Raw genomic sequence first — 23,166 nt, forward strand, 5'->3', positions numbered from 1 at the left:
TCAGATACAGACATTGTTTAGACCTCATAGTGCAAACACTTCTAATTGAATACGGTCCTACTCTCACTTAGAGGTAGGTGGTAGCAGTGCAGGGGTGAGAAGGGAGGAGTGGCAGCAAGAGGGTTGGAGGACTTGAAAAGCAGCGGCATGGTGAAGTAGGAGGGAGGAGTTTCTCTCTCTCTCCCCTAAAGAGAGACAGAGAGGAGAGAGGGGGGGGGATGTTAGGATGGGGCTACGGTAGTTCACGGCTGTTGAGACTCTGCTGCGAGGGAAGAGCAGTTGATTTACAAACGAACCTCTCTCTGAGACTCTCAGTGTAATAATGACCTCCACTGCCTCCCCAGGATACTGATGTTCCTGCAGAGACAGACCAGAGACTGTGTGGTGAGATGACTCATCATCTGCTGTTAGTGATGGTATCAAGTGCTCGTCCTTGCCTTTGTTTTGCATGTGGATTCAAACGTTTGCCTGCCTGTGTGTGACTGCACAGTTTTCTGTAGCGTATTTTGTGTTTTGTGTATTCGTTTGCTGAGTTAGTGTTCCTGCTTGCAGCCTGCTGCCAGGGCAATGTAGGTAGCAAATTTGCTGAGATGAAAAGGGGAAAAAAGCCTTGGAATTAGAAAAGACTATTGACTACTACTAAAGATATAGACTGAGGACATTGCTGGCTATGTCTTAACTCTGTAAATATCACACGAGATTTAGCAAGAACAGAGGAAAAAGTTCTGGACAAAAAATGAAAGATGAAATGAAAGAAAGGCAGTAGGAGGGAACATGAAAGATATAAAGGAATGTGAAAATTGAACAGGTCAAACCAAATAGGGTGTACTGATACTGTCACTTTATAGAAATGTGATGTAATACATGCTGATGCAATGCTGATACATCATCAAAGTAATGTCTAACTCGACTTGTAGAGGCTGTCAGGATCATTTTACCGAGCTTTTGGGACTCTACATGACACACCATCTCTATCAGGGATGGGCATTTCAAGCCAAAACACTATTCCATAGTCTCTGGCATTTGTTCATTCATAATCCAGCTCTCTGACAGCAGGTTTGAAATGTCAAGTTTAAACAACAGTGACTCACACAACACTTGTTGCGCTGCAGGTGTAGAAGTAAACACGTCATACAGGTCCCGTTAATGCTCCGTTTGTGTGGCAGTCGCGTTAACCGGTGCTGGTTAATGCGACTGCCACACAAACGGCACTGACAGCACCTGTCTCGACCATGGTCTCGACCTGTGTGCGAGCGTTTCTATGACGCAGCAGCTATGGGGCGCCGTTTGTAAAGTTGTGCACACTGAAAATAAAAACAACAATTCTCCACGTTTAGCTCCAAAACATCATAAAAATGTAAAAAGTTAAAAGTCACTTTTTTTTTAACACATTTAGAGCAATATTTGTGGTCTTCTTCACATTTAATGTTGTGAAAAATATATTTAAGTTAAAATCACTGTTAAATCCAAATGCTGAATAAATGTTCGATGTTAAATCTAAATGTTAAATCTAAATGTAGATCTAAATCTGGGTGTTAAATGTGAAATCTCAATTTTAAATGTTAAATCTAAATGTGAAATGTTAAAATACAAATGTGAAATGTTAAAATCTAAATGTTAAATCTAAATGGGAAATGTTTAAATCTAAATGTGAAATGTTAAAATCTTAATGTGAAATGTTAAAATCTAAATGTTTAATCTAGATGTTAAATGTTAAATCCAAATTTTAAATGTTAAATCTAAATGTTAAATGTTTCAGAAAATCATGTCCCATTCCTAATTACTATGGGTCTTCAACATTTTCTTTAAATTAGTATTTACACATATTTACCTTTAATGTATCAACAGTTTCCTGAGTTGTCTGATTAACTGGATTTCTGTGTCCCTTCCACTTTTAACCAAATTTGATTTAACATTAAATGAAATTAGGCAAACATGGTTGAGTTTAGAAATGTAAAATAAATGGTTTGGAAAATACATTGTGGCAAGAAAGCAAGCAGAGCCTTTCTAGTGAAACATTCAGGAAGTATTGAATTCAGTTGATTCTAGTGTTAGGGCCTTGTTATAATAGGAAGAAAGAGATTTAGAGAATAATTTAACAGAAAATAAGTTGTAAAAGAGAAGCCAGCTGCCAGAGCTAAAATAAGGATGTGAAGCATCTTGTGAAAAAATACTTTAGTGTTGATTCCATCAATAAATAATGTATACTCTAGCCTGAAAGTGGAGTTCAGAATCACATTGTCATAACTTTCAAGATGCAGCTCAGAGGAACCTACAAGACAAGGGGGCTCAGGGACTCCAGAAAGGTCTATGGTTAGTAACTTTAATGGGACAGGAAGAGTTAAAGTAAGTGATGAGGGGTGAGATAGGATCCCAGTGTGTCAGTGCACCAGTTCCCCCGGCAGTGTAAGCCTATAGCAGCATAACTAAGAGCTGGTCCAAGCCTGATCCAGCTCTAACTATAAGCTTTATCAAAAAGGAAAGTTTGAAGCCTACTCTTAAAAGTAGAGAGGGTGTCTGCCTCCCGGACCCTGACTGGTAGATGATTCCAAAGGAGAGGGGCCTGATAACTGATGGTATCCCACTGCCAATGATATGAGGGTAAGGTTCGAGGGAGGGGCTGTGGGTACCAGTAGGGTGGTATTAGTCAGGCCTGGCTCCGCTTTGGCAGACTCCAGACCCTTGGAAGGTGACTTGCAATTTGCAGAGTCAGTCCAGTTTCAGTGATACAGATTCAGGTGCATACAGAAGGAGAGGCTACCTGATATGTTAGTGGTTCTGGACCAGCTATGCCAAGTAGCATTCCAAAACATATTGCTGCTCTGAGCAGAAGTCTTTTCAGTGACAGACACGCCCCGGTATCAAATGTCAGTCACTAATCTGATGCTGCAGTGGCTAGGACTTCACCTAGACTTTATAAAAGAAGAGATTAATAACAACCTTAAAACAGTTATGAAGGGGGGGGCTTAAACAGATCAGAAACATACGTAGTTCTCTAAAGAGTCGGTCTGTGATAAGTGGAATGAAACCATGAGTTTTAAGCATGACCTATTGATAATCACCTCAAGGTTTCATATGTGATGTTATCTGATTCACCAGCTGACAAAAACAATAAGTCAAGTAGTCTGATATCATTAGTATAATAGGCATGTTTACTCTTCCTGATCAGCTGTTTAATAAGTTATTAACAGGGGAAATACTCGTTCAGGGGGCCAAACAACTCCCAGTGACGTAGACAGCGGTGTGTGAATGTGTATGAATGAGATTAACTAACACTGATGGTCCCTTATTGTAGGAGCCTCTACCATCAGTGAATGTGTGAATGCTATATTTATAAATTCAAGTTCATGCACTATTATTTTTAAATACTATAATTGTACACTACCAGTCAAAAGTTTGGACAAACCTTCTCATTCAATGGTTTGTATTTATTTTAATTATTTTCAACATTGTAGATTAATACTGAAGACATCAAAACTATGAAATAATCTGGTTTTGCCATAATCTGGATTACAACAGTAGTCAAATAGAGCTATCCATTGTGTACTAACCCTACCTCTGAACAACACAACTGATGGTCTCAAACACATTAAGAAGGCAAGTCATTCTACAAATGAACTCTTGACAAGGCTCATGTTCATTAGAAACCATTCCAGGAGACCACTTCATGAAGCAGACTGAGAGAATACCAAGAGTGTGCAAAGCTGTCATGAAGGAAAAAGGGGGCTACTTTACAGAATCTAAAATATAAAACAGATTCTGCTTTGTTTAACACTTTTTGGTTCATTCAATAATTCCATATATGTTCTTTCATAGTTTGGATGTCTTCAGTATTAATCTACAGTGTTTACATCATTACAATAAATACAAACCCTTCTATGAGAAGGTGTTTCCAAACTTATGACTGGTAGTGTGTGTGCAAACAGGAGACAGAGAGAGAGAGAGAAAGAGAGAGAGAGAGAGAGGGAGAGAGAGAGAGAGAGAGAGAGAGAAGGGAAGGAGAAAGTGGGAAAGAGAGAGAGGGAAAAAGCAAAGGCAGCGCCTATTTGCTATTCAAACTCAATGTGATTCAGTGTTTCCAGCCCTCAGCGCAAAACCGCCCTAAGCGTCAGCTGATTTCTCCTGATTTTGTTCGCTACAGGCTGTCTGCAGAAACACCAGAAACCACATACACACCCATTCAAAGAGACGATCTTTATAGCAGATATAAACATGTTTACAGCCTGGTTCAAAAACCCTTTAGGTCTGAATAACTCATTTCTCTATCAGCGCACACTGTACGGGTGAATTTATTTATAACTTCTTATTTTCGAAGATATTAAACTTGTGAGTTTTGCCCAAATAAGGACATGGCTGACTTGATTGACAGGTGGGAAAACTGTAGCTATTAGGGAGGAGGCTAAAGGCCCGCCTCTTTACCTCACACTAGCTTGACAGAAGTTAGGTTGAGTTCAACATTTCCAATATGGCACCCGCCGACGACTGGCTTCAAAACAGCGCTCAGAAACAAACGGATGACGTCACGGATGCTACGTCCATTATTTATACAGTCTATGGTTGTAACAAAGGAAGACCACGTATTAGAAAACATCTCCTAAAATCTATCATATTTTGTAGAGGTTCAAATTGATTTATTATTTTAGTAACACAGATGGGTACTTTACATACAAATGTGAGAATTATTGTTAAAAAATTCTGTGAGTTAAAGGATGCAGAAAGTGTTACAACTATACCGGTCTCCCCTACAAAGAGAACTGAAGGGAAGAGATAACTATGATTAAGATGAAGGGTAAAAGCAATTAAACATTGTAGAATTGTGGAGAAAGGTGGTGATGAGAGTAGCACAGGCAAGCTAGATTTGAAAGAGAGGAAGCTTAAAAATGAGATAGGAAGAAGGAGAAGAAATAGGAAGGAGAAGGAAGAAATTAATATTATTGACAAGAAGAAGGAGAAGGCAGGGATGTTGACCAAGGCAGCAAAGCTCAAGAGTCAAAAGAAGGACAGCGATCCAGAGAGAGGGAGATTTATAAGGTCCACTCTGACAGATGGACAGGCAGAAAAAGATGAGTGTTTTATGACCTGAGCAGGAAAGCTCTGAATCAAACACATGAGTTTAATTATACAAGTTAGCATAGTTGTGTCTGTTTGAGATGGACAAACACAGACAGATGTACAGACAGTGTCCTTGTGTGTCAATGTTTGTTGATAAGCTCATTGTTAACAGCTGTGTCTAAGATCAAATGAACTTTAGAGTGACTGTTCGTTAAGACAGTTGAGTTAATCAAGTTGAGATGAGCTAATTAATATAATCAAAATGAGCACATTGAAGAATCCTGACAGTTTCCTGAATGCAAGTGTTTTTCATTTCTGTAGTGCCAAAATATGTTGCCAAGAATGAAAGAGAAACAAGGCTTCTATCTTGAAAGCTCCAAAGCTCTGGGTTCATAGTGGACAAAGCAGCAGCTGGAGCAGTTTTTTCAAGTTTATGTTGAATTTGAGCTTTATGTTCCAGAACTGTAAATCTCTTTGCTCTAAAAACCAAGCCACCAGCAGCAGCACAAGTTGATGTACAAATGATGAATGTACATCAACTTGTTCACTTGTGTGAAGTGAAACTTGTTTGCTTCAAAGCAAAACGTTTGAATGATTCTTCAGGAATCTTAACTATTGGGCTCCGTTTGTAAAGTTCAACACAGAAATTAACAGCAACAATTCTCCACATTTAGCTCCAAAACATCATAAAAACGTGGTGTGAATGTTAAATATAAATGCAAACATTAAATATAAATATGAATGTTAAATATAAATATAAATGTTGGATGTTAGATACAAATGTTACATATGAATATAATTGTTCAATATAAATGTTTAATATAAATATAAATTTAAAAAAAGAAATGTTGAATGTTAAATACAAATGTAAAATATAAATATAAATGTGAAATATAAATGTTTAATGTAAATATAAATGTTTAATATAAATATAAATGTTGAATGTTAAATATAAATGTTAAATATAAATATAAACATTTTCCTGTCTCTCTTCAGCTTTCCTATCAAAAAAAGGGAAAATGTCCCAAAATAAAACTTTTTAAAATGTATTAATACATTCTTTTATTTTTATTTTTTTTATGCAAGAAATGTGCTTTACAAGAAGAGGGTGACCAAGTGATGGGTAGACAGAATAACAGTAATAAAAGTAAACAAGGCACAGATTTGGACAACATAAAAAAACAAAAGACAAACAAGTAATAATAAAAAAACAAACAAAAAATAAATAAATAATAATGAGAATAAAAAATAAAAAAAGTCAAAAACATTACTTTAAAAAAAATGTATTGAAAATAAATTTGGGGCAAGATTTTTTTTCTTTGATCTTTCTTTTTGTCTTTAACTTCTGACTTAAAGTTTGAATCAGCCTTTTTCTCAGCATTCTGAAATTAGAGCCTGAATTCTGAGAAAAAAACCTCAGAATTCAAACTTTAAAGTCAGGATTAAAATAATCTTAATAAAAATAAGATCTCAAAAAAAGATGTTGTTGCCTGGCCTCCAATATATTTCCAATATATATATATATATATATATATATATATATATATATATATGGCAAGCCGTTCAGGAAATTAATATATATGGAATGAAGTCTGAATATATGGATTGAAAGTCTGAATATATTGAATGAAACTTGATATATATGGAATGAAACTCGATATATATGGAATGAAGTCTGAATATATTGAATGAAACTTGATATATATGGAATGAAACTTGATATATATGGAATGAAGTCTGAATATATGGAATGAAACTTGATATATATGGAATGAAACTTGATATATATGGAATGAAGTCTGAATATATGGAATGAAACTTGATATATATGGAATGAAACTTGATATATATGGAATGAAGTCTGAATATATTGAATGAAACTTGATATATATGGAATGAAGTCTGAATATATTGAATGAAACTCGATATATATGGAATGAAGTCTGAATATATTGAATGAAACTCGATATATATGGAATGAAGTCTGAATATATTGAATGAAACTTGATATATATGGAATGAAACTCGATATATATGGAATGAAGTCTGAATATATTGAATGAAACTCGATATATATGGAATGAAGTCTGAATATATTGAATTAAACTTGATATATATGGAATGAAACTCGATATATATGGAATGAAGTCTGAATATATTGAATGAAACTCGATATATATGGAATGAAACTCGATATATATGGAATGAAGTCTGAATATATTGAATGAAACTTGATATATATGGAATGAAACTCGATATATATGGAATGAAACTCGGAATATATGGAATGAAAAATCACGTCATGTATGGCCTGCGCCATCTTGTCTTTCTGGGGTGTGATCATAGGGGTGTGATTTTGTTTTCCGGTTAGACGTAGCTTTTAGTAATGCAACCATGAGGGAGGCACGAGATGTTTTCACTGCAATTTTAATTAATGAAGGGGTTATCAACCCCTTGGGTAATGCATGTGCTGTTAAGTCAATCCGTATAGGAAAAAGGAACCCACCCCTCCTCTCTATTAAGTTGGTTTCATCCAAAAGTGATGATCGGACCGTCTGCACAGAGAGACGAGAGGAACACGAAGCAGTGGGCTGCAGAAGCATTTAGGAGGGTAGTAAACAAGTGAAAATACGAAAATATTAAACATCACAGGTTGTACACACTTCTACAAAGGCTAAAGATATTGCCCCTTCTTTATTCAGGTGGTTCAGTCCTCTAGTTCGCTAGCTAACTTTTGTTATGACTTGTGATAATGTAGCATCCTGTTCAATGTTAACAGGTGGAGCTCATACCTGTGTGCATCATCTGACAGTGAGTGAGTGTAATGAAAAAGTACGACCAAATTACCACAGGTTACAGAGGTAGAGGAAAATGTGTCCCCTCAGAAACACTAAAAAGAAGTGCAAAAGGTTATTTTCGGAGAGACATTAATAAAGATGAGTCTCTTTGATGACAATAAAACAATACGATTATAAGTGGTGTTCAGAGTACTTATTTAAGCTTTCATTCAATATATTCAGACTTCATTCCATATATATCGAGTTTCATTCCATATATTCAGACTTTCATTCCATATATATCAAGTTTCATTCCATATATTCAGACTTTCATTCCATATATATCAAGTTTCATTCCATATATTCAGACATTCATTCCATATATATCAAGTTTCATTCCATATATTCAGACTTTCATTCCATATATATCAAGTTTCATTCCATATATTCAGACTTTCATTCCATATATATCGAGTTTCATTCCATATATTCAGACTTTCATTCCATATATATCGAGTTTCATTCCATATATATCGAGTTTCATTCAATTTATTCAGACTTCATTCCATATATATCGAGTTTCATTCCATATATTCAGACTTCATTCCATATATATCGAGTTTCATTCAATATATTCAGACTTTCATTCAATATATTATTTCCTGAACGGCTTGCCATATATATATATATATATATATATATATATATATATATATATATATATATATATATTTTTTTTTTTTATTTCAGAGGCCCAGTATTTTGTGTGTGTTTTTGAGTTAGTCTCAACCCTTGTTTGTTTTCTCTTTCTTCGTATAGCCAAACCTCAAACCTCTCTGAGACAGCCGAACCACCGCGGACGAGGCGTTGGGAGAGGAGGAGGAGGCGGAGGTCGAGGGACGGGACATGGAGACTTCAGGCAGGCCAGAGACATGAGGGATGGCCCTTCAGAAGGCAAGACCGGGACACATTCCAACAAGATGTCCGGTCAGAACACACATAGCCGGAGAGGGAACCCGCCTGCAGAGAAGTGAGTGAGGAGAAGGGTAAATGGTGAGGAGCTAAACAGGTGAAGACATCTGATCAGAGAGGAGAAGCTCAAGTACAAACACAGCTTACTTCACTTCTGAAATAAGATCATAATGCAGAGGTGGCAGAGTTAGTCACTTTAAAGGGTTTAGAAATATTTTTTGTTTTTTTGTTGTTTAGGATTTTACAATAATGTATTCAACTATACATGAAGTAGTGTTTGACTTTGATTATAGTGCTGAAGTCCATATTTTGAACATGTTCTTGAAAGTCTCTCTGTGAAATAATATCCATGAACATGCCCAGCTCTGAGTCAGAACAGTGTGCTGGTATCAGGAGCCACGTTGAACTCTGACTTCTGACTACATCAGCCTTCCTGTTGCTGCTCATCAAGCACTGGGTCATGACGTTCTCCATAGATTTTTCTGGTTCTTCATCTTTCCACCCTTCACTGTCTTCTCTGTCAACTTCTTCTTCTCTGTGAGTTAATACCTGAACACATTATTGTTGTAGAAACTAGAAGTGTTGATAAAGACACTATACTGTCTATCTGCAGTGCTTCAACATTGAATCAAGAATCATTTGGCTACATGACTGATTTTCTCACTTCCATCCAAAATGGCTCAGTTCATCAGTCATCTGTGAAAACACGATTGACATCAGTTCTCTGTCAGTGTCCCTGCGGTGGTCCGGTGCACCACCGGCCCTCCACAGCACAATGGGCAGCAGGGAGGGAAGTCTGATGAAGCCCAGGGCAGGGAGGATGTGAGCCATTTCTAATCCCTGGCCTATTCTCTGGTAGCTTAACGCTTCTAAAACGACACAAAGTGAATCAGCACATCTCTCTGTAAGCCTCTAGATCTTCCACTGGACAAAATGCTGGCAGCACTGTGTTGGCATCATTTGTGTGTGAGGGAGTATGTTTGTGTGTGTTTGTGTGTGTGTGTGTGTGTGTGTGTGTGTGTGTGTGTGTGTGTGTGTGTGTGTGTGTGTGTGTGTGTGTGTGTGTGTGTGTGTGCAGCGGCTGGGAGGTGCAATGCAAATTTACAAAGGATGAGACAGTTTCACAAAGTCAGAGACAGATTTACATTTTATAAAACAAAATGACATTAAACACTTTTACCAAGAACAAAACAAATTTACATTTAAGAAAAATAATTTACAAAATCAGAAACAATTTTAAAGAGACGGAATGTTTTTACCAGAAACAAATTTACAAACAGCAGATTCTGACTGAAAAGAAATGAACCAAATACAGAAAGTGATGGAGTGAGCAGTTCTTTTTGGCGGAGAGAAACGGATTTCATGCCAATCACAGGTCATTCTGATCTGTCCTTTCAAAATAAAACCCAAACAAAAAAATAGTGATATTTCAGGATATTTTCAATCAGAGATTATGAACAAATCTCATTTTTCACTGACTCATTATAGTTCAGACTAATAGTAGACAACCTCATGATGTAATCCAGCCAATCACAGCTTGATCTGATGTGTAAATTTAAAACATCAGCCATTTGAAATTTGAAAAAAAGTATAGTCTGAACTATAATGAGTCAGTGGAAACTGAGATTTGTTCATAATCTCTGACTGAAAGTATCCAGGGTCATCAAACATTTTTTTTCTAATATTCTTGTCTTTTATTATGAAAGGACACATCAGAATGACCTGTGATTGGCAGGACAGTCAGTTTCTCTCCACCAAAACAAACCACTTACTCTATCACTTACAGATCACTTCCTGTATTTGGTACATTGCTTTTACGTCAGAATCTGATGTCTGTAAATTTGTTTTGTTCTTGGTAAAAGTGTTTAATGTAATTTCATTTTATAAAATGTAAAAATGTTTTCCAGAATGTAAATTTGTCTCCAACTTTGTAAAAGTGTTTCATCCTTTGTCATTTTGCATGGCTCTTACCAGCAACCGTACTATAGCATGACTGGTTGTACAATTGGTTTATTCAGCATACAAATTTGGGAGGCCCAACATTTAAATCTTTGAATACAATTAAAACACTGCAAGGGGGCGGCAGTAGCTCAGTCCATAGGGACTTGGCTTGGGAACTGAAGGGTAGCCGGTTCGAGTCCCAGCATGGCTAAAGCTTGGCAAGTGGACTGGTGGCTGGAGAGGTGCTGGTTCACTTGCCTGGGCACAGCCGAGGTGCCCTTGAGCAAGGCACCGCAACCCCAACTGCTTAGGGTGCACAGTATCCTCACTCTGACATCTCTCCCAAAGTGCATGTCCACTGCATGTGTGTGTGCATGATTGTATGTATATATAACAAAAAAACTGTGCGTGTAGCATGACCGAAAAACAACACGAGTGAAAATAAAATTTCCCCCCCTGGCGATTAATAAAGTACGTTTCTTAAGTATTAGGTGAGCCGAATGTTGCCTGTGCTGAGTTAAGCAGTGTAGTGAGTCTTCAATGACTTAAAGGACAGACGGGCACACTGTAGCTGTTAGCGAGGAGGCTAAAGGCCCGCCTCTTACCTCACACTAGCTCGACAGAAGTTAGGTTCAGTTCAACATTTCCAATATGGCTGCCGCCAACGATCGGCTTCACTGCTTAGAAAGACATTGAAGGGATTTTGCTTGTTTTTTGAGCATCATTTTCTACACCTGCGGGGTGGCTGTGGCTCAGTGGGTAGAGTGGGTCGTCTGTCAATCAGAAGTTTGGCAGTTTGATCCCATCTCCTGCAGTCACATGCCGTAGTGTCCTAACCCCAAATTGTTCCTGCTGTTGTTCAGCGGTGTGTGAATGTGTAAAATGAGATTAGCCAATACCATAGACAGTATAAATAATGGACGTAGTATCCGTGACGTCAGCCATCTGTTCCTGAGCGCTGTTTTGAAGCCGATCAATGGCGCAGCCTTATAGCCATATAGCCAACAGCTATGTGTTCCTGTCCGGTTGTCAAGTCAGTCATGTCCTTATTTGGGCAAAAACTCGTAATCCCAATATCTTCTGAACCGTCGCGTTAGAAAGAAATTCACCCCCCGTACAGTGTGTGCTGATAGAGAAAGTAGCTACGTAGATCCGAACTGTTTTTTGAACCAGGCTGTAAACATGTTTATTATTGCTGCAACGATTGTCTTCTTTGAATTGGTGTGTATGTGGTTTCCAGTGTTTCTGCAGCCAGCCTCAAGCAGATTCTTGATGATTTGCAGTTTATAACACTTCCACAGGCTCCTCATACTTTGAGACCGTCAGTGAGTGAATGTGACGAGTAGTGTAAAAGCGCTTTGAGTGCTCAGAAAGACTAGCTTTAAGAAAGTGCTTTATAAGTCAATTTACCATGTATAGCCAAAATAGGCTGCTAGGGAGGTAAACACTTTCAGCTTTTTGTGTCTTTTGCTCTTCTTCTATTTCCAGCCTCATTTGACAGAGATGGTTGCCCTGGAAAACAACAGGCTATTTCAGCTTGGATGTCCTTTGACTCCCTACATTTGTATTGTTAGCTAGTAACAAAGCTATTCCAGGCAGTACAACCGACCCCCTGTGGCCACTGTCAAACTTGTATGAATACCCCTGCATCTTTGTCAATGCCAGGGCTGAGAGGAGTGCTTACTTGAGTTTCAGAATGTAGAGACCACTGGAGATTGTCTAGCAGCCTCTTAAGGTCCCACCTCAAACAGCACAGGCCTGTATGCAACACAACCGCAATCAAATTAGCTCAGCAAGAAATCCAGGATTACCCTACAAAGGGCAGCAGCCTGGATTGCCTTGTCGGCCCTACATGTGGATGGGGCACATACCTTTTAAATGGTTTAGATAACTGCAGCCAGGAGTCCCAATCAGCTCGATATCACCCTCTTAACCTCAAGATCTTAGGGGGCTACCCCAGTATCTGATGTGAGAGGATGATCTGCCCTGCCTGAGTTAGAGCTCTAATCAGAAACGGTATGGGCCATGGACCTACTACAGTCAGCCAATCAAGGTACAAGACCCACCTGGAACCAGGTAGGCCAGCATTGTGTTGTTACTGACTTCAACAATTACATGCCCCCAAGTCAACCAAGGGTAGAGTGGTGCATCATGCTTTGCATCACATCCCACCACAAAGGGTTCCAGCAGGAAGAGTTTATGTTACTTTCTCACTCTCCTGGTTGAATTTGTTGCCCTGACTTGCCATGCCTTTTATGAGGTGTCTTTTAGGAGGTGTCTTTTATGTACAACTCCATTCCCCCTAAAAGCGGGGATGCTGTGCAAAGTGTTAATGATAACAGAACATGATTGTTTGCAAATCTTTTAAATACCTTATTAAATTTAAATAAAACGTCATATCAAATGTTGAAACTGAAAGTCTAGATAGGGACAACAAAACACAAAAAGATGGTCATGCTTAAAAACAGAGCCAGTTCCTCAGCTGTTGGCCGCTCTCACCTCTGGAACTCGGTCCAGAAACCCTTACATGTAGGCAGTCATTTCTTTAGAGCCATCACTGTGACGGCACTAATGTAACAACAGTCTTAGATGATCTTCAGCAACAATCCACTTCATCAGGGGCAGAAGGAGGTTTATCCTAACCTCATCATCAATGGGGACCTTTATCAAGCTCTCAGCTCTTGACAGGTACTAGTGCAGGCTGAAAGACATCTGTAGGGTTGACATTCATTGAGGAGACCAGTACTGCAGGGTATAATCAAAGGTGTCCTTCAGTTTGGCTGGCACTAGAGGGTATATCAATCGATCAATCTTTATTTATAAAGCTCTGAATCACGACAAACGTCATACTCAGACTCTTTCCAAGGTCTAGACTATACTCTATGTTCTATTATTAACAAAGACCCAACATCAAGACAGGATAAGATCCAGTCCCATCTTACAGACAGGACTCAGTCTGATCTCATCTTAATCCACCATTCCGCCTTTAGCAGGCAGAAACCTCCAGCAGGACCAGACTCTTGTTAGACACACATCTGCTGAGACTGTGTTGGAGAGAGGGATAGAGGGAGATGAAGAGAGAGAGAGACGATAGTGGTGAGACACAGACATGTGACACGTGTTCATATAGGTAGGGTCATTTTCTGCAGACCAGCGAAATGAAGACACATTAAATAACTATGAAGGACAGTGGGGGTCGCAAGTCTTTGGGACCATTATTTTGGGGGACGCGGGCTGAAAAGTTTGGGAACCCCTGATTTGGATGATAAGATGAGATACTTTTATTGATCTCCCATTGGGGGAAATTATTTTGTTACAGCAGCTTACAACAATTGACAGGAAAGTAAGTGCATTAAAATAAATTTCAAAGTACTAAAGTAAAGTAAAGTACTAAAATGGATCCTCAAGAAGAAAACCAAAATAAGTCATGCGTCTTAAAACATCACATACAGAGATCTCGTTTATTTTCATTAGCACAACACACACTGAAAGATGTGTCACTTCTATCAACTACATTTACCATGAGCACTGAGTGGACACTCACATTAAAGAAAGTCTTTTTAAGGATAAGACAGACACAAATCTGCTAAGAATTAAACCTGAATGTAAAGATATAAGTTGATGGATCTAAAATGAGAACATGTATCATAAATCCCTCCCTTTTTCTGTTCTCTTGTGTCCAGATCAGAGAAGAGGATGACCCTCCCATCAAGGTTTCAGAAGGAGGTGCATGCTCACCTTTCCAGAAACTCCCAACCGAGTGGTAGTAAGTAGGACCAGCTGCTTTTTATTACACTACAATACATTATGTGTAACCCTGGGGAAGCACCCAATGAACCATGTGGCTTTGAGGCACTTTTGTCAAAGACATCATCTGTTTCATATCAGGACTCTAACAAGAGAGGAAACTGTCCTATAAGTCTTACTGCTAAACATTTAAAGAGACACACTTCCTGTTGAAGAGACATCTCAAAGTGTACAAAATGTTGCTTTTGGGGTAAAACCACGGGGTACAACCACGTAGTAGAAGCAGCATGCAAGCACAGAAATGTTTAATATCTCAACTCTTGTGTAAATATTTTAATCTACCAGCACCCTTGAACCTAAAGGAATGCCTCATCTCAGGGAAAGTAAAGCCCTACAACCCCCAGCAGGTCCAGACCCACATCAGGGAGATACTTGGGATGTACAATAACGGCTTCTGGGTTTCAAAGCTGCCCCAGATCTACAAAGAGCTGTACAAACAGGACCTGCCCACTGAGGCCATCAAAGACCTGGAGGAGTGGACTCATATATGCACTGTATGTACAATATATGGAGAGAGAGAGAGAGAGAGAGAGAGAGAGAGAGAGAGAGAGAGAGAGAGAGAGAGAGAGAGAGAGAAAACAATTTGAAGTATCATTCTTAGTTTGCAGAGTTTTTGTCATGTCTCTATTGATAATGACTACATTTCAATTTCACCTCTTAGGTAGAGAAAACCACCAGCAGCAACACATCAGAGCTGTTACTCTACCCTGCCAAGGAACAGAACACTGCATCCTCCCCTTCTCTCATATCTATTCCAGACGCCCCCTCTTCCCCTGTCCCTACTTCAACGCCCCCCACAGACAAACCAATATATTCCTTTACCCAGCACGGACCCACCAGCACCCATCAGACTTGCTCTAGCTCACCTTCTTCTAAGTCGCCACCATCCTCTGCGTCACCCAGCCCCCCCTCCTCCCCTGCCACTCTCAGCCCCGACCTGAAGTTGAAATTGGAGGTGCTGCTGGTTAAGTACTCCAATGGACTGTGGGCCCATGCATTGCCTAAGCTCTTCCAGGACACTTATAAAGTCAGTGACAGTACGATACACTTTCATGTCTGTGTCAATACCTTACTCACTGCACTAAACCAATCTTTAAATAATATTTTCTCTCCAAGATCAAACTGCCTAAACATGTCCTGGAGAACCTTCACCTCCTCTCGGATATCTGCACTGTGGACTACCCGATGCCAGACAACCCCAAGAGAGCCATTTTGTACCGACAGAGCAGCAGTGGGTGTGGAGAAGAAGAGGATAAGAACTGTAATAAGGGGAAATCTGCACATACTGAGGAGGAGTTGAGGGTGACGCATGAGATTGGGAGAAGGTTCAGTTATCAGGCCGTGCCCTCTGTGCAGATCCCCAAAGAGGAGTACCCATCTGTGTTGGTGGTGGAGGCAACTAACACCAATGGGGTTATAATAAGGTAAGAGTGAAGTGGATGTGAAGACGCTTCTGTAAGACTTAGCGGTTCATAACACCCTTCTCTTTTCACCACTGTCAGGTACATCGGTGAGGGTTATTCCCAGGCTCAGGAGTCAATGGAGGATGACATGAGGGACTTTTATGGTTTGAACCAAAGCAGTCCTTCTCCTGTTTCCTCTCCATTCTCGGGGCAGCTGGTGGCTGTAAGGGCTGAGGAAGAGGAGGAGATTCTACGGGCGCAAGTATGTGAGGTCATGGCAGACAAGGTCAAGGTAAGAAACCTACCTGCCTACCGACAGACCGACTTACCGACCTCATGACCAACTGACAGACCGACCAACTGACCGACCGACCGACCGACAGATAAACCGACCAGAAGACAGACCAACTGACAGACCGACAGACTGACCCACCGACTGACCCACCGACAGACCGACCCACCAACCAACTACTCCTAGGCATTGCATATATTGTGTTTGTATAAGGTGTACAGTTCGTAGAGATGAAACTCACTTGATTGCTGTTGCACTTATTCATTTTTAGTAATTAGTAATACTGTATCCAAATATCCACTTGGTGTGCTACAAGTTGAGTAGGCTTAATGGTTCAACGTATATCTGACGGGGCTCTGATTGTAAAGATATTCTGGACATTGTAATAAGAAGTATCTCAGTATGTCACTTCCTTTACTGACCTCATGGCTCTACAGAACATGCTCCTACAGGATTTTCTCCACCCCCGGTGAGGACCACACTAAGTTATATTCATGGAAAGCGTATGAAGTCACACAAGTCTTACTGGCTTCTATCAGTGGGTGGCACTCATGTAGGTTTCACCAGTTTTCATTGGAATTTAGATGTCACCATTTATGAACTCTTGGGTGTTAGGAATTCTTGGGCAGATTCAGCGACACAAGGATTTGGCATTCACCTTGCTGCTGTTGCAATGCCATTCAACAAGACAAAGTCAAGACTTCTTTAAATTCATAATGTCTTTGGTGTAAGCTGAGTAACTTGTGGCCTTGTTGGATAAATGTCATGGCTCAAAGAGACTTCTTAACTAAACTTTTTAGAAAACATTTTATACAGAATGTAATTCTTCTATACTATGTGAGCTGCCTAACTAAAGTTCTGTTAGGGGGTGCTCCAGAGCCATTTTACCAGACCTAATCATGTGACCCGGATTAATAGATATTGTATTTTTGTTTGGTTTAAAGGTTGTCAGATTGTCTGTGGTTTCTCACCCCTGTGGTCTTTGCCATTGGCTCTGTAGGTGTACTATGTGGATCATGGCTTCTCAGAGATGGTGTGCAAAACTAAAGTGTTGGAGCTGAATGAGAAGTTTTTCCAACTGCCTTTCCAGGCAACCAAGTGTAAACTAGCAGGTAAGTCTGCATTTCATTACCATGTCATCAGAAATCCTAACAGGTAGAGATTTCTAAGAGAACCTCACATTAATAATAAAAGACATAAAAGTTTGTTTTTAGCTAAACTTTGTTCCGACACCTGTTGTCTCTCTCTCTCTCTCTCTCTCTCTCTCTCTCTCTCTCTCTCTCTCTCTCTCTCTCTCTCTCTCTCTCTCTCTCTCTCTCTCTCTCTCTCTCTGTGTGTGCGTGCATGTGATGTGTGTGTGTAGGCTTGGAGCCATTCTGTCAGGAGCCTGCAGTGCTAAAGACCCTTGAGATAACAGCCAGTGGAAAGATCCTTTTGGCTGAGATCCTGGAGCGAGGGGAGACTCCATTTGTTGTTTTGTATGACACATCACAAGATGATGACGTCAACATTAACGCCATCTGTATGAAAGCGCTGCAGGACAAGACGCTCACCAGCCCAGTGCAGGTACAGCAGAGTTTGGGTGTGTATATGGTTGGGTCAGTCTGTGTGTGTAAGTGCTCTGAACTCTTATCACTGGCTTCTATCAGGTCAACAGTGCCTACATGAACGTGACTGTAGGCAGTGTCTGCTCCGATGGAACCATCTTCTGCCAGCTCCCCTCCAGAGGCCTCGCCAAGCTGAATGAGATTCTGGACAACATAGACAGATACTTCCACTCGCAGGTAAAGACCATGTTACTTTTAATGTGGGAGGGCCTCTCTTTGTCATTCGGTTTGATAAGTTTTCGATAAAGAAAAAGAGAAATTTCCATGCCTTTCTTACTTGTAGTTTGTTGAAACTACCAACATTTGTTTCAGCTCAAAAGCACAGTTTTTAAATGAAATGAAATGTATCAGGGGCAGCTATACCTGACACATGTTCTGCTGTGCATGGGGGGGTTGCATGTGTGTGTATTTGTGTGTGTGTGAGTGTATGTCTGACTGTCTCCTTGCGCATCTGCCATGCGCAATACAGAGAGCAGAGGAGAATTGTGAACGTGCAACCATGTAGAGACAGAAATGACATCCCGTCATGTAAATAAGATAAATAACATGAGGATATTTAGTCTGTTAAATAAAAGAACAAGGTATAGACCTGATCTATGAGGGAGGGAACCTTAAATCACTTCTGGTTTGACTTCCGGGGGGGGCGGGACCCGGTGGGTGTGCCCCCGATATAACGGCAGGGAAAACACTGTCCGGTATCAGGCTGAAGTCTTACACAGCATGCAGTATAAGACCACAAGTAATGCATAAACGCACTTTAAAACCACATCAGCCAGTCTAGCACCACTACAGGACCACGGAACAACTCTGCTCTGCAACCAAAGAGGACACTCTTTCAGCACAGAGCGCCTCGTCAGAAGTTGATCAAATAAATATAAAATTGCGTATTGTTCGGTTCATAGGGCGTACCAAACCGTGAGCACTGTATTGAACGGTTCAATACAAATACACGAATTGTTGCACCCCTAATATATATATATCAATATTATTGTTTTTTGAGTATATATATATATATATATATATATATATATATATATATATATATATAAACTCAAAGAACAAATCATTTTTGATTTTAGTATATAAAGTATATGTATGTCCATAAGCTGTAGGCAGTATATTCATACATACAGTATATTTATATGATACACGCAAAAGTAATGTACATTGTTATCTGTGTGTGTGTGTGTGTGTGTGTATATATGATAGACTCAAAAGTTATTTTTTTTTGAGAATTGAAAAATGTATAACTGGGTGCTTGATAGAGTTGACATAACACATAACAATGCATAACTTTGATAGCATAAAGATATACATACATGAATTACATTTTATTAAAAAAAAACTTAACCATGAGACCAATGAGACTTAGAAGATAAAAGTTATTGTTTTTTGAGTATTGAAAAATGTAGACTATATATTTATTGAAAAAATGTGTATATACAGTGGGTACGGAAAGTATTCAGACCCATTCACTTTTTCTACATTTTGTTGTGTTACAGCCTTATTCCAAAATGGATTAAATTATTTTTTTCCCTCAACATTCTACACACAATACCCCATAATGACAAAGTGAAAAGTGTTTTGTAGACATTTTTGCAAATTAATCAAAAATAAATCACTTAAATATCTCATGTGCATAAGTATTCAGACCCTTTACTCGGTACTCTGTTGAAGCACCTTTGGCAGTGGTTACAGCCTCCAGTCTTCTCCGGTACAGTATGTTGCTACAAGCTTAGCAAACCTGGGTTTGGGGAGTTTCTCCCATTCTTCTTTGCACATCCTCTCAAGCTTGATGAGGTTGGATGGGGAGTGTCAGTGCACAGCTATTCAATCAGGTTCAAGTCCGGGCTCTGGCTGGGCCACTCAAGGACATTCAGAGACTTGTCCTGAAGCCACTCCTTTGTTATCTTGGCTGTGTGCTGAGGATCGTTGTCCTGTTGGAAGGTGAACCTTCTCTGCAGTCTGAGGTCCAGAGCGCTCTGGAGCAGGTTTTCGTCAAGAATCTCTCTGTACTTTGCTGCGTTCATCTTTCCCTCGATCCTGACAAGTCTCCCAGTTCCTCCCGCTGAAAAACATCCCTACAGCATGATGCTGCCACCACCATGCTTCACTGTAGAGATGGTATTGGCCAGGTGATGAGCGGTGCCTGGTTTCCTCCAGACTTTCAGGCCAAAGAGTTCAATCTTGGTTTCATCAGACCAGAGAATGTTGTTTCTCATGGTCTGAGAGTCCTTTAGGTGTCTTTTGGCAAACTTTCATGTGCTTTGTACCGAGGAGTTGCTTTCGTCTGGCCACTCTATCATAAAAGACTGATCTGTGGAGTGCAGCAGAGATGGTTGTCCTTCTGGAAGGTTCTCCTATCTCCAAAGAGGAACACTGGAGCTCTGTCAGAGTGACCGTTGGGTTCTTGGTCACCTCCCTGACCAAGGCCCTTCTCCCCCTGATCGGTTATTTTGGCCAGGCAGCCAGCTCTAGGGAGGGTCCTGGTGATTTCAACTTCTTTCATTTACGTATGATGGACACCACTGAGCTCTTTGGGACCTTCAATGCAGCAGAAATTTTGTCTGTACCCTTCCCCAGATCTGTGTCTCCATACAATCCTGTCTCGTAGGTCTACAGACAATTCCTTTGACTTCATGTCTTGGTTTGTGCTCTGACATGCACTGTCAACTGTGGGATCTTACATAGACAGGTGTGTGCCATTCCAAATCATGTCCAATTAATTGAATTTACCACAGGTGGACTCCAATCAAGTTGTAGAAACATTTCAAGGATGGTCAGAGGAAACAGGATTAACCTGAGCTCAGTTTTGAGTTACAAAGCAAAGGGTCTGAATACTTATGCACATGCAATATTTTAGTGTTTTATTTTTAATTAATTTGCAAAATTACTACAAAACATTTTTCACTTTTTCATTATGGAGTATTGTGTGTAGAATGTTGAGGGAAAAAATAATTTAATCCATTTTGTAATAAGGCTGTAACATAACAAAATGTAGAAAAAGTGAAGGGGTCTGATACTTTTCGTACCCACTGTATATAATTATTTGTCTTATCATTTATCCTATTATTTGCTAACGTCACACTTTATTTGTATACATCAAATATCATATACTCCCCTTTAAAGCCTTTAATGAAAATTTGTGCTGCGTTGCCTTTTTCAGTTAGATTTGGTGGCAGATGGAGATTAGGTTGATAATCTGGAGTTAGGACGTAGCCAAGCCATTTAATCTGTTAGCAGACAGTGGAACGGATCCTTTTTCTAAAAGTGCTGCTGCTGTCCTTCAAAGCAGATAGCTTAGCTAAGTAATCCTATATGTCAGTGTTTAGATGAAAACATAGGAGAGACTGGTCTTTTGTTTAGTATTCTGGCAAGCGTCCAGATCATTCAATCAATCAATCAATCTTTATTTGTATAGCGCCAAATCACAACAAACGTTATCTCAAGACGCTTTTTACAAACATAGGTCTAGACCACACTATGTCAAATTGTGAACAGATCTGTTTCCTAATACAGTTACAGTGCCTTCTTTATATCATGAACCATCCCTCTTTCCAGACCCAACATGGTCTCAGCAGATGTGTGTCTAGCATGAGTCTGGTCCTGCTGGAGGTTTCTGCCTGTTAAAGGAAGTTTGTCCTTGCCACTGTAACTTGCTAAATACTGCAAAGTGCTCTGCTCATGGTGGATTAACATGAGATCAGACCCAGATCAGAGTCTGTAAGATGGGACTGGGTCATATCCTGTCTTGTTGTTGGGTCTCTGTTCATAATTTGAGATAGAGTGGTCTAGACCTGCTCTGTTTGTAAAAGAGTCTTGAGATAATGTTTGTTACGATTTGGTGCTATACAAATAAAGATTGATTGATTGATTGATTGATTGATTGATTGATTGATTGATTGATTGATTGATTGATTGATTGATTGATTGATTGATTGATTGATTGATTGATTGATTGATTGATTGACTGATGTGGGAAAGTGGAAAATTTTCATGATACACTTTTTTGTCCAACTTAACAAAACTGATCACCACATCCTTCAACAAACTATGGGGTCCAGTTTTGTTCTTCTAAGTAGCAGGAAGTTCAGTTTAATTCATACTTTGAATTTGAGTTTGGAAATCCAAAATAAGACAAATAAAATTACTTTTTTATATTTGTAGATCTGTCTCTGCTTACGGTTGTGAATTTTTGATTGAGAACATACAATCAGATTAAAAAATGACTAAGATTTCCTCATGAACAATATTTTCCATCCAGGTTACATCTGAGTTCCTGGTATCCAGACCCTTCTGTGGTAAAGAATGCCTGGCTCGCTATAAAGGCAGATGGTCCCGTGTGGAGGTAGGATACCACGGGCCCATTGAGCATGGACTGTAACTTTTATAGGACGTCTGTGAACATGCAACTTTGGGAAATTTGGGGGGTAAATTCTCAGTTGTGCACTTTTGTTTATGTGTCTTCTTTTAGATCACCAACCTCCATGGCAGCAGAGTGCTGGACATCCTGTTCATTGATGTGGGTGTTCAGGCTTCTGTAGAGGTCTTTGAGCTGAGAGAGATCCCACAGTCATTTCTACGTGACCTTATCGTGATCCCACCCCAGGTCAGCTTTGATGCCCAAAGGGGCTTTGAAACCCAATCAAGAGCGATGATCAAAGGCAGTTTTATGTTATGTACTGTTGTGATGAGAGCAGCTTAATCATACACTCCTACACATTATTTGACAAAATCAAAACCCTCTGTTTAGGCTGTGAAGTGCTGTCTAGCAGACCTGGCTGTCAGTGTTGGATCCTGGAGTCCAGATGCTATCCAGTGGCTACGAGAGAAAGTCCTAAACACCACAGACTGCAGCATAAAGGTAATGGCCCTGTCACACCATGAAAAAATTGGCGAGTACACTGGTGTACGTTGCATAAGTTATAGGTAAGTTTTGTATGAGTTCAGAGCACGCTGAAGCACGCTGGTATATGTCGTAGTACGGCGAGTATGCAGTGTATGGATCATACGTCTGGCATACGCCTGCCATAAGTTGAAGGTAAGTTCTGCGATGGTTGACACACCTTCACACACGTAGAGCTGTGTGTCTGCATGTGTGTGAGCGTGAGAAGCCTTTGAGCCCTCACTCAGTGTCAAACAGCAGAGCCTCTGAAACAGAAGTTGAAGCCAGCATGTCAGAGTCTGCTGGTGTTCAACGATAAAGCTGCTGTTGTTGAATTCAATGAAGTTCAAAATGTGACATTTTTGAAAGCACTGCAGTCAATAAGTGTAACTTGCTATAAAGAGCAGAGGCTGTGTTCCTGCTGGTTTCA

The 23,166-nt window shown here is 39.8% G+C and overlaps 1 protein-coding gene across 1 annotated transcript in view; it reads left to right on the forward strand.

Moving 5' to 3' along the window:
- Positions 1-23,166, forward strand: part of tdrd7b (tudor domain containing 7 b) — a 38,816-nt gene that overhangs the window by 7,331 nt on the left and 8,319 nt on the right. The window contains exons 4-15 of the mRNA XM_034676123.1: positions 8,649-8,859; positions 14,426-14,508; positions 14,835-15,043; positions 15,211-15,576; positions 15,666-15,973; positions 16,052-16,244; positions 17,245-17,356; positions 17,608-17,810; positions 17,894-18,028; positions 22,116-22,199; positions 22,326-22,460; positions 22,605-22,715. Coding sequence (XP_034532014.1) covers positions 8,649-8,859; positions 14,426-14,508; positions 14,835-15,043; positions 15,211-15,576; positions 15,666-15,973; positions 16,052-16,244; positions 17,245-17,356; positions 17,608-17,810; positions 17,894-18,028; positions 22,116-22,199; positions 22,326-22,460; positions 22,605-22,715 — 2,150 coding nt within the window. The remainder of the gene's footprint in view (positions 1-8,648; positions 8,860-14,425; positions 14,509-14,834; positions 15,044-15,210; positions 15,577-15,665; positions 15,974-16,051; positions 16,245-17,244; positions 17,357-17,607; positions 17,811-17,893; positions 18,029-22,115; positions 22,200-22,325; positions 22,461-22,604; positions 22,716-23,166) is intronic.

Source organism: Notolabrus celidotus, chromosome 23 (genome assembly GCF_009762535.1).
Source record: "Notolabrus celidotus isolate fNotCel1 chromosome 23, fNotCel1.pri, whole genome shotgun sequence".
Lineage (NCBI taxonomy): Eukaryota > Metazoa > Chordata > Actinopteri > Labriformes > Labridae > Notolabrus > Notolabrus celidotus.